The 12875-nt window shown below is 40.5% G+C and overlaps 1 protein-coding gene across 2 annotated transcripts in view; it reads right to left on the bottom strand.

Moving 5' to 3' along the window:
* LOC126259270 (uncharacterized) overlaps positions 1-12875 on the bottom strand; it is a 119629-nt gene that overhangs the window by 87768 nt on the left and 18986 nt on the right. The window contains exon 3 of one of the 2 annotated variants that reach the window (XM_049955905.1): positions 8240-8443. In XM_049955905.1, coding sequence (XP_049811862.1) covers positions 8240-8443 — 204 coding nt within the window. The remainder of the gene's footprint in view (positions 1-8239; positions 8444-12875) is intronic. The other variant, XM_049955906.1, reaches the window with a different exon arrangement.

Genomic DNA, 12875 nt, shown 5'->3' with positions numbered 1-12875 from the left:
GTCATCACATACTGTGTTCCATGCCTCAAAATGATATACTCTACGAGGAACTTTGCAATTCTGCAGCTTCAGCAGCTGGCACAGTTTTGTTCATAGCATAGTGGGGGGAGATAGTCAGGGCAGACTATTATACATTAACTCCCATTTGTCGACTTTGTAAACCTCCCTGAGAGGCTGACTGCAATTCCACAGAATAGCACTGCTGCAGGGAGAATTAATACCAGATGCCCCAGAGATAGTTGCAGCATGTGTTTCGAGCATTGGCATTGCTTACAATGGCTCACATAGTATATAACAGATTGGTGTAGACTTTGCCAATGATGCCTGAATCTGATTTTGTATAGGGCCTCGGGATAATTGCCTGTAAATGAGCTGGAACAATGAGCAACCATTTCTGCCCCATGCATAATAATTCCTCTTATACAATGCTCTGTTTATTAATTGGAATTCTCCTTCAAGACTTCTAGGGGTTTTAGCATACCAGATCTTCCCTCTGTTCAGCAGAAATGTCATTTAATGCAGAGATGAGTGAGATTTCACTCACACAACTGCACTTCGCAAAAGGAATCATCGGACAGCTGTCGATGTCCTTGTGTTTGCGTCCACTGTTGAATACCACTGCGAGGTTGTATTACAGAAGCCTCAGTGCCCATCTTGCTAGTCAACCTGACTAAACCCTTCAGGCTAGTCAGACAGCATAAAGAATGGTTTGCCAAATAAATACCCCCAGAACTTCTTGATGGCCCAAACAAATGCAAAGTGCTCTTTCTTGGGCTTGAAGAGAAGTCTTGAAGCATTCACTATCATCTTTTTAACACCTTCCTGTATTTGTATTACAACTGCACCTCCTCCATATCTAATAGCGAGGCATGAAGTTAGCCTCCATCATCCTCACTGCACAATGCTAGAACTGGAGAAAATGTCAGCACCTCCTTAAGCACATAGAAAGATCCTTCTTGCACCTCATTCCGGCACAATTTGACATCTCCCTGCAGTAGTTCTTGCAAGGGATGCACCTTTGTACAGAACTCCTTCATGAACTGCTGGTGCTGCAAGGAAATAGCAAGAAAATTCACGTCATGAATGTGCTGAGGAGTCTGAAAATTTGTGACCACCTTTTTTTTACTTAGAGTTGGGACAGATCTCATTGCCACTCACTACAGAGGAATGTTCAGACAATAAGAAATTCAGCCTTCAATTGCAAGTGAAGGCTGAATTTCTTATTGTCTGAACAATTCACAGTTGCTGAAGCACTGCATTATGTTAAAGATTTGTAAATAGTGGAATGTTCATAAGACAATGATAGTGTGATGCATTCTGTGCAGAGAGAGAGAGAGAGAGAGAGAGAGAGAATACTTTGCAGTGGTGCCAGTGTGTGCTCTGCCCCTGCTGCACATTTCTCACTCCAGCTGTTGCCTACCCTGGTAACTGACAATGCAGGGGTGAGTGCTATGTTCTGACACTGTTTCTCTGCTTCTGATTCAGTCTACGTACCTCTGTCACTTTTTAATATCACATTTTTCTTGTTTGCCTTATGCCATCCACAATTCACACTATAGTACCTACATAACCTCACAATATTTAAACTAATATGAAAATCAATACTAGACTTTCTACACACACCTCGATGCATGCACTACAGGCAGATGCAGCAGAATGATGCTACTGGCTGGAGCGTTCTGTGGTTCACTGCTTCTTGCTACTCTGCATCACCCCTTCTTATGTGCACACCACTATAGATGCTCCAAGAGTTTTCTTTTTCGTAGGCAGCAGAGAGGCGATTTTTCAGATCAAGAGGAGGTCTATATCTGAACACATTTCAACAAAGTTACTAGGCAGCAAAGATGTTCTTCAAAAGTCTTTGAAAAAAGATCATCATCAGACAGCCCATTTAAGGTGCCCAAGCAGGTTGTACCTCATACGTTCGAAGATGACTGAAGCATTACACAGTGTGGCCATCAAGAGTTATGAAAACAGTCATTTCCTGGCCCACCTCATCAATCTCAATTTGCTAGTAGCCTGTCTTCATGGCCATAGTTGAGAAGTACTCTGCTCCTTTCAAGCAGTCTACAGTGTCATCAGAGTGAGGTAATGGACAGACATCTTTCTTCATGATTGTTCAGTTGTCAGCAGTTGATGCAGAAATGCCATGTGCCATCCTTCTTTCAAAGATCCACAGGAGAGGACCACGGAATCTTTGAAGTTTAATGATGTCATATAGCATCATATTCTCCACTTCCTCCTGGATTATCTGTCGTTCAGCTGGTGACACTATACGAGTGCTGGCCAATTGGTGGACGATCCAGAGGTGTTGACATGATGTTTTACAATGGGCCATTTCGCCTATCTTTTCCACACCCCAGATCTGAAACCAATCCGAAAATTGATACAGAACAGCTGTCTCTCACCAACATTGTTCCTTGGTCAGGCAGTTTAACAGTAGATTCCTCGACTGCATGCCTTTAGTGGTAGTGGAGCATGATTCTTCATCAATGACACTAAACTGCCTCTCCTGGACTGGTTCAGCTGTTGCTAAACTCATACTCCTTGACCATCTACAATGCTTAGATCATCACTAGCACGCAGATTTATTTTGTGAGGTTAAATAGCTTTCTACAATTGAGAGAAGCTTCAAATTTTAATTGAGCATCTAGAATGATGAGTAGAACTTGTCTTGATGATGGAAGAATAACAAATCTTCTACAGCAAACAAGTGCCCAGAGCAATCTCTGTTATGTGTGCTAGTTGGAATAGCTTTGCCATTCTGTAGCCCTGATCTTCGCAGTTTTTGATTGCTTCTGATGCCTTCAAGAAGTTCCATCTGAAAATTATGTTATGAATACATTCCATTAAAAATGACAAATCTGAAGGCCCTCGTTCTACCACTGATAGTTACTCTTGCAATATAAATGCCTGTCAGCGGACGAATTTCCCATTTGTGACTTTCAGCACATTTGCTTCCGTATCACAAAACATAGTCTTCCTTAACTGACAAAGATAAGCATCTGCCAATACAGAAAATGTAGCCTGTTCAACTAGCAGCTGGAAAGGCTGGCCATCATTGATGACATTAACATTATTTTCTAACATCTTGATGATGTTCATCCATGGAGGATTTACATCTTTGGCGGCCTCATCTCCAAAGATGGTTGCCTCACTTAGTTTTCCTAAAGTCAGTGGCCAAGTAAGCGGCTAGTACCTCTGTCGGCAACGGACACTGGCATCAGCAAATTTGGAAATGAGATGATAGACATCTGGCAGTGTAGAAGTTGTCAGAAACTCACGTTCTTTCTCTGCAGTACCACAAGAAATGTCCAGTGCATCCACAGCAAAAACACACTGGAGTGTTCTTCTGTCCTCCAAATGTCTGTTTTTCTACAGGCATTATAATTGGCACTGCAGTTGGTTGTACCTGTGTTGGTTGTGAACTGGACTGTCATTTGATGGCTGCTTCGTAAGTCCAAGTTAGCCAAGTCCATTCTTTCTGGTACATTTGGCTGGTGGTGGTTGTTGGTGCTACAGGTCGATGTACCTCTTCTCCAACACACTCTATTACCTCCTGATGTATTGGGTCAACACTCATCTCTGCGATCTCTTGCTTATTCCGTCCAACCATTCTCATCGCCATAAAAAGTGGTACCTTTTCTCCTACTAAGTGTCGTAAGAGAGAGTTGCGGGCATGCTGATCTTCCACAGCCACCACTGGGACCACATTCGGGAGTCAATCTACTTCTTTGATCCGATTCTTTTCTGTTGCATTTCCTCAATGCATTGGTACCACTCAATTAAAGTCTTGGTTGTTGTGATGTATTTCCCAGAAGAGCTTGATATACGTTTTCTGAAACTCCTTTTACCAAGTATGAGATTATTGTCAGTTTCTGTCATATTTGGATTCGCAATGTGGCACAGGGTCAAAACAGTCTGTATGTAGGACTTTGTCATTTCCATGAATTTGCAAGAAGCCCTAAGAAATTCATTTGTATGTCATCACGTGTGCTTGGTGTCCCAAAATCAACGCTCCGTGATGTGCTAGGTAAGCACCTAAAGCTTTATGCATACAAAGTGCAATTTTTATGCAAGTTGAAACATAGTGACAAACCCAAATGAGCAATGTTTGCTGAAAACACGCTTCAGCGCATCAATACAGACAATAACTTTTTCGCTAAGATTATGATGAGGAACATTTCATCTCATTGTAAAGGCTAATAAGACAGACACAAGGTATGAATTTGGGGTAGTGAGCATCCTCATCAGGCCATGAACTTTTTAAAAAAAACAGCCCGAAGGTAGTAATGTAACATATCAATTTGGTGAAGTGATTAGTTGCACGCCTATAGTATTGACGAGTTATGATCACCACCACGAAAATATTTTTCAGTTTGAATGGTGAGTTTAGACTTGTTTTTTGGAGATTTGTCTCATCTGTGCATGAAATCTGATGCTGATGAACACAGCATTTCTGAAAAAGGTGACCAAAGCAGTTGCGGTACCCGCTGATTTGAATGGTTTATTCCATGTAGTTTTGTCCCAGCTCAGATATGTGCAGCACAGTGTAGAAAACGAGCACTGTGACAACCAGCATTACATTGTGGAAACAAGAAGGAAGCAGCTGAACTGTCATTAAAAATAGGGAGAGCTAACATTCATGTCATGTCATACAGGTAGCATATAATAGCCTAAATAGTTACAAAGTGTTTCCCGACTGTAAACTAATGTTCAATACACAAGGTTTATGAGGCAATGTTCTGATCATTTAGTAGAGCTTAAGACTAGTGAACATTTCCCAGTTTCCAGCAGAAACAGAGTTGGAGAGGAGACGGATTCTCACTACGAAGAAAAGACATGGTTTTGCTGCAAAGTTAGATCAAGAAGCAGCACAATAATCAAAAAATTAATGGTGATCATAAACTTTTATCCTGAGAATTACATATTACATACAAGAGAAAATGAAATGGTTGTTTGGGGTGGTTTAGTGAAATTACTGGATGTCTTTATTTGCAGAAACAACTATCACTGATCACTCAAATCTTGATATGCTGGTTAATTTCGTGTCCTCTCAGGTAACGCATCAACACCCACATCTCTTCTTCCTGCTGGATTTGGCAAATCTACATTGGCAAATGGAAGTTTTTAATGTATTTAAGTGACAAATCCCCATAATGATGGATTGGACCACCAAAGTGACTAATTCCCATATGATGGATTGGACCACCAATCTCATGGCCACCCTGGTCATCTGACATTACTCCCTTGGATTTCTTCTTGTGGTGATATGTCAAGGACAGAGTGTACGATACCAAAGAGACAAATTTGGAACAGCTTCGTGGGAGGATTAGAGCTACAACTGAGACAGTTACGCTATAGATGCCAATGAATACCTGAAGAGAAATCAAGTATCAATTAGACAACCTCTATGCCACTAATGGAGCTCCTGTAAAAACGTGAGATTGAACAAATGAATCTTCAAAACTTTGTGTATACGTTGTTGGATGAATCTTTTTACATATCGATTATACGTTGTATTAAAGACATTTCAAATTAGAAGTGCTTCATCTAAGACACCATGTATTATATAACTTGATACGGTGCCACTGTAATAAACTGATTAAGGTGAAAACCAAATATGAGGGGCATTCAACAAGTAATATAATAGTTTTTTTTCTGAAAGCACGTTGGTTTCATCCAGGATTCCAATATACCATATTATTCTCCATTCTTGGTGAAAACCATATATGAAGGATGCTCAATGGGTAGTGCAATACATTTTTTTCTGAAAGCGGGATGATTTTATTCAGGATTCCAATACAACGCATTGCTCCCCATGTTTTGGCTACAAAACCTCGTTTTTCAACTTAATCTCCATTCAGTATGATGGCCTTATGCCACCTTACTGGGAAGGCCTGTATGCCCACACGGTACCACTCTCCTGGTCGATGTCAGAGCCAATGTCTAGCTACGTCAACAACCTCCCATCATCAACATACTGCTTCCCATGGAGTGCATCCTTCATTGGGCCAAACAGGGGGAAGTTGGAAGGAGTGAGATCTGAAATGTAGTGTGGATGAAGAAGAACAGCCAAATCATGTTGTGTGAGTTCTTCTCAGATGTGGTTTTATGGAGTAGTAGTAGTTTGTTTGCATTGTTGTGATGACGAACACACTGAAGTCATATCTTCAATTTCCTGAGGTTAACACAATATACTTAAGAGTTGATTGTTTCACCACGATGGCAGACATCAAACAGAATAACCCCTTCAGAGCCAAGACTTTGAACTTTTTCTTCAGAGGAGAGGTGATGTAACCCATGTTTCATCACCTGTGACAATGATCACCCTCCTAACAAACAAGCAATTCCACACAGAAGGTCCTTTATTACTCTTTGTGATCTTCTGTCATATGGCGAGGAACTTATTGGGCAAACACATTTGAGTGCCCCCACTGGTGGCCAAGTGTGTCAGCACTATCAATAGAAACGTACAGTTCCCCAGTGAAGCATTTGACTGTGATCAGTCGATCACCTTGAATGAGAGTGTCCGCACATTCCCACACTGCAGCAGTCCCAGCTATGTGCAGCTGGCTCGCAGGCAAGAGAACGGACAAGTTTGCACAACCTTGTTGCGATGATGACAGATGCCTCACCCAACTATTCTCTGTGTTTCTGTTACGTGACAGGTCTCCACAGACATTTTGCAAGCACATATGAATATTCGATCCTCTGATTTTCTGCCAAAAGAAACTCAATAACAGCTCTCTGCTTGGAACATATCTCCATTACAGACATGATTTTGAAGGCTACATACGGTGCCGCCATCTATCAGAACTTCATGAAACTATAGAGAATGTTCTACATTGTCCCTCAACAAATTCCACATTTTTCCAACTGAAATTGGCTGAGGAAAAAATGTGTTGCATTATTTACTCAACACCCCTCGTATATCTATTTTTCTTCAATAATTATTGATTTAAAGCTGTAACTTCCAACTGGGATTTTAAGGCTTTCTCTAATTACGTTAAGTTACACTTCTCAGAATTTAAATGTGCTCTTCTTCAACTTGTAAGTATGGTTCCTATACCTTGTTGCAAAATTCCTATCAGTCTGGCTGTTCTTGTAATGTGATGAAGTAACATACACTCTATATTCTTATGACAAATCTTTCCCATAACATGAGAAGTAATGTATATTCCATCAATAAATCAATCAAATCTGTGATCGAGGACTCTGTAGATCATGCGCGACCTCACAATGCTTCTCCATAGATGGCAATCTTGTGCACTTTGGATCCAGTTGCCATGGACTCCTAGCTGGCAAAGGTCTTTCTGTAGCTTATCCTTCCATCGCTTCCAGGGTCTTCCAATTGGACGGGTACCATCAGGCCTTCCCATAAATAAGGCTTTTGCCCAAGAGGTGTCTGGTCTCCTAACAATGCGGCCTGCCAAGCTTATTCTCCGAGCTTTCAGTTTTTGAAAGGTGTTCGGTTGCCTCATCAGCTCATACAATTCTTGGTTTTTTTTCTACGGGTCCATCTCGAATGAGAGTGCCCGCACATTCCAACACTGCAGCAGTCCCAGCTGTGTGCAGCTGGCTGGCAAGCAGGAGAACGGACAAGTCTGTGCGACCTTGTTGCGATGATGACAGATGCTTCACCCAACTACTCTCTGTGCTTCTGTTAAGCGACAGGTCTCCACAGACATTCTGAAAGCACATATGAATATTCGATTCTCTGGTTTTCCGCCAAAAGAAACTCAATAACAGCTCTCTGCTTGGAACATACCTCCTTTACAGACATGATTTTGAAGGCTACATATGGTGCTGCCATCTATCAGAATTCATGAAACTATAGAGAATATTCTACAATGTCCATCAACAAAATCCACATTTTTCCAACTGAAACTGGCTGAGGAAAAAATGTGTTGCATTATTTACTGAACGCCCATCGTTTATGAAAACTATTTTTCTTCAATAATTATTGATTTAAAGCTGTAACTTCCAACTGGGAAGCCTTCTTTTTATCTAACCTATGCATTTTGTTACTATAAATATTTTGTAATGCTTAAAATATTCAATTCAGAACAAACAGCTTTAGCAATGATGCGCAGAGCGTACATGCAATCTCCATATAAGACAATCATTTTTTACTTTCAGTTAGTACAAATATTTTACCAAGTCACCATTATTCGCAAATGTTGATTTCAGTTTATTAAACACTGGAAGAGAAAAAACAAAATGAAAACATTCATACCTTGGGACGACTTCTGACAAAACTTTCAAGACTGTGTTGCAAGTATGCTGGAATAAATTTTTTACCCATGTGCTTTGATCTTGATCTTTTATGTTTAAGCTTAAGACTTAGCACTTTCTGTTTGCTCACAAGGTCTGCAATGTACTTCAAAGAATCTGTTAAAACAGGTACCACATATACAGAACCGTCACTTTTGTATTCAATCTGCAACAAGTAGCAAAGTATTAGCATGGTGGCACACAGTCTCAACACTAAAGTAATATCACAATAACATTCAGTAAAAAATCAATTTTTTCTTCCCTTGTCATATTTTCTTCAGCGAATACAAAAACTATGAATACCCAACAAAAATATTTTCTGGAAAAAAAAAAAAACTGACGGTTTGCTTTCACCTGTTTCTACAGGCAGTTGATTTATACACTAGACTTTCAGTATATTAATAGTGAACTCCCTCCCATGAAAAATGGACCTTGGCGTTGGTGGGGAAGCTTGCGTGCCTCGGCGATACAGATAGCCGAACCGTAGGTGCAACCACAACGGTGGGGTATCTGTTGAGAGGCCAGACAAACTTGTGGTTCCTGAAGAGCGGCACCAGCCTTTTCAGTAGTTGCAGGGGCAACAGTCTGGATTATTGACTGATCTGGTCTTGTAACACTAACCAAAACAGCCTTGCTGTGCTGGCACTGCGAACGGCTGAAAGCAAGGGAAAACTACAGCGTAATTTTTCCTGAGGGCATGCAGCTTCACTGTATGATTAAATGATGATGGCGTCCTCTTGGGTAAAATATTCCAGAGGTAAAATAGTCCCCCATTCGGATCTCAGGGTGGGGACTACTCAAGAGGACGTCGTTATCAGGAGAAAGAAAACGCATTCTACGGATCGGAGCGTGGGATGTCAGATCCCTGAATCGGGCAGGTAGGTTAGAAAATTTGAAAAGGGAAATGGATAGGTTGAAGTTAGATATAGTGGGAATTACTGAAGTTCGGTGTCAGGAGGAACAAGACTTTTGGTCGGGTGAATACAGGGTTATAAATACAAAATCAAATAGGGGTAATGCAGGAGTAGCTTTAATGATGAATAAAAAAAAATAGGAATGCGGGTAAGCTACTGCAAACAGAATAGTGAACGCATTATTGTAGCCAAGATTGATACAAAGCCCATGCCTACCAGAGTAGTACAAGTTTATATGCCGACTAGCTCTGCAGATGATGAAGAGATTGATGAAATGTATGATGAGATAAAAGAAATTGTTCAGATAGTGAAGGGAGAGGAAAATTTAAAGTCATGGGTGACTGGAATTCGATAGTAGGAAAAGAGGGAGAAGGAAATGTAGTAGGTGAATATGGATTGGGGGGAAGAATGAAAGAGGAAGCCCCCTGGTAGAATTTTGCACAGAGCATAACTTAATCATAGCTAACACTTGGTTCAAGAATCATAAAAGAAGGTTGTATACCTGGAAGAATCCTGGAGATACTAAAAGGTATCAGATAGATTATATAATGGTAAGACTGAGATTCAGGAACCAGGTTTTAAATTGTAAGACATTTCCAGGGGCAGATGTGGACTCTGACCACAATCTATTGGTTATGAACTGTAGATTAAAACTGAAGAAACTGCAAAAAGGTGGGAGTTTAAGGAGATGGGACCTGGATAAACTGAAAGAACCAGAGGTTGTACAGAGTTTCAGGGAGAGCATAAGGGAACAATTGACAGGAATGGGGGAAAGAAATACAGTAGAAGAAGAATGGGTAGCTCTAAGGGATGAAGTAGTGAAGGCAGCCGAGGATCAAGTAGGTAAAAAGATGAGGGCTAGTAGAAATCCTTGGGTAACAGAAGAAATATTGAATTTAATTGATGAAAGGAAAAAATATAAAAATGCAGTACATGAAGCAGGCAAAAAGGAATACAAACATCTCAAAAATGAGATCGACAGGAAGTGCAAAATGGCTAAGCAGGAATAGCTAGAGGACAAATGTAAGGATGTAGAGGCTTATCTCACTAGGGGTTAGATACTGCCTACAGGAAAATTAAAGAGACCTTTGGAGAAAACAGAACGACTTGTATGAATATCAAGAGCGCAGATGGAAACCCAGTTCTAAGCAAAGAAGGGAAAGCAGAAAGGTGGAAGGAGTATATAGAGGGTCTATACAAGGGTGATGTACTTAAGGACAATATTATGGAAATGGAAGAGGAGGTAGATGAAGATGAAATGGGAGATACGATACTGTGTGAAGAGTTTGACAGAGCACTGAAAGACTTGAGTCGAAACAAGGCCCCGGGAGTAGACAACATTCCATTAGAACTACTGACAGCCTTGGGGAGCCAGTCCTGACAAAACTCTACCATCTGGTGAGCAAGGTGTATGAGACAGGCGAAATACCCTTAGACTTCAAGAAGAATATAATAATTCCAATCCCAAAGAAAGCAGGTGTTGACAAATGTGAAAATCACCGAACTATCAGTTTAATAAGTCACAACTGCAAAATACTAACGTGAATTCTTTACAGACGAATGGAAAAATTGGTCGAAGCCGACCTCGGGGAAGATAAGTTTGGATTCCGTAGAAATATTGGAACACTTGAAGCAATACTGATGCTATGACGTATCTTAGAAGAAAGATTAAGGAAAGGCAAACCTACATTTCTAGCATTTGTAGACTTAGAGAAAGCTTTTGACAATGTTGGACAATGTTGACTGGAATACTCTCTTTCAAATTCTGAAGGTGGCAGGGGTAAAATACAGGGAGAGAAAGGCTATTTACAATTTGTACAGAAACCAAATGGTAGTTATAAGAGTCGAGGGACATGAAAGGGAAGCAGTGGTTGGGAAGGGAGTGTGACAGGGTTGTAGCCTCTCCCCAATGTTATTCAATCTGTATACTGAGCAAGCATAAAGGAAACAAAAGAAAAATTTGGAGTAGGAATTAAAATCCATGGAGAAAAATAAAAATCTGAGGTTCAGCAATGACATTGTAATACTATCAGAGACTGCAAAGGACCTGCAAGAGCAGCTTAACGGAATGGACAGTGTCTTAAAAGGAGGATATAAGATGAACATCAACAAAAGCAAAACGAGGATGGAATGTAGTCGAATTAAGTCGGGTCATGCTGAGGGAACTAGATTAGGAAATGAGGCACTTAAAGTGGTAAAGGAGTTTTGATATTTGGGGAGCAAAATAACTGATGATGGTGAGAAGTACAGAGGATATAAAATGTAGACTGACAATGGCAAGGAAAGCGTTTCTGAAGAAGAGAAATTTGTTAATATCGAGTATAGATTTAAGTGTCAGGAAGTCGTTTCTGAAAGTATTTGTATGGAGTCTAGCTATGTATGGAAGTGAAACGTGGATGTAAATAGTTTAGACAAGAAGAGAATAGAAGCTTTTGAAATGTGGTGCTACAGAAGAATGCTGAAGATTAGATGGGTAGATCACATAACTAATGAAGAGGAATTGAATAGAATCGGGGAGAAGAGGAGCTTGTGGCAAAACTTGACTAGAAGAAGGGATCGGTTGGTAGGACATGTTCTGAGGCATCAAGGGAGCACCAATTTAGTATTGGAGGGCAGCGTGGAGGGTAAAAATCGTAGAGGGGGACCAAGAGATGAATACACTAAGCAGATTCAGAAGGATGTAGGTTGCAGTACGTACTGGCAGATGAAGAAGCTTGCACAGGATAGAGTAGCAAGGAAAGCTGCATCAAACCAGTCTCAGGTCAACAACAATAGTGAACTAAGCAGTTCCTTCCCATCAAATTTGCCACTTAATTAATTGATCACTATAAGAAAGCAGCTTGGAGATCTTCAGCTGTACACATTACAAAAAATGGGCCAAGCTGTAATCTGAGCTTCCTATTTATGTGGGAGCCTCACATAAAATTGTGAACAGTACTGCTCTTAAAAGTACAAACACTTGTAGTAGGGAATTTGATTAAAGAGCTGCACCTTCTTGGAATTGGGCACTAAGAATGTACTATCAAAAAATTTACAAGATGAACTGCATTGTCTGATTCCTGTTATTACACTAATTCTTACTATACTATCATTCCTATTATTACAGAACTGAAAGATGAAACCACTTTGGTTATGATGAGTAAAGGCATAATATGGTCATAAATTCTTAATTCAGCAAAATGAACATAAATTCACATAAACAGATCAAACTACACAGTGCTGCAGTCACATGACAGAGAGATTATCAAGAGAGGAGGGAAGGAGAGGGAAAGACGAAAGGATGTGGGTTTTAAGGGAGAGGGTAAGGAGTCATTCCAATCCCGGGAGCGGAAAGACTTACCTTAGATACCTGTCCTTTTTTCCCCCTAAGGTAAGTCTTTCCGCTCCCGGGATTGGAATGACTCCTTACCCTCTCCCTTAAAACCCACATCCTTTCGTCTTTCCCTCTCCTTCCCTCTTTCCTGATGAGGCAACAGTTTGTTGCGAAAGCTTGAATTTTGTGTGTATATTTGTGTTTGTTTGTGTGTCTATCGACCTGCCAGCGCTTTTGTTTGGTAAGTCTCATCATCTTTCTTTTTAGATAGATTATCAAGAGACTTGCATATGGCTTTTTGTTGCTACGTGTGGTTTGAATCTCACCTTGAGTGCTGTTTTTGTTGTTACTGCTCTAATTTGTTGCACTGT

This window comes from Schistocerca nitens, chromosome 5, assembly GCF_023898315.1.
Source record: "Schistocerca nitens isolate TAMUIC-IGC-003100 chromosome 5, iqSchNite1.1, whole genome shotgun sequence".
NCBI classification, from domain to species: domain Eukaryota; kingdom Metazoa; phylum Arthropoda; class Insecta; order Orthoptera; family Acrididae; genus Schistocerca; species Schistocerca nitens.
This window is presented reverse-complemented; position numbering and strand designations above follow the sequence as displayed.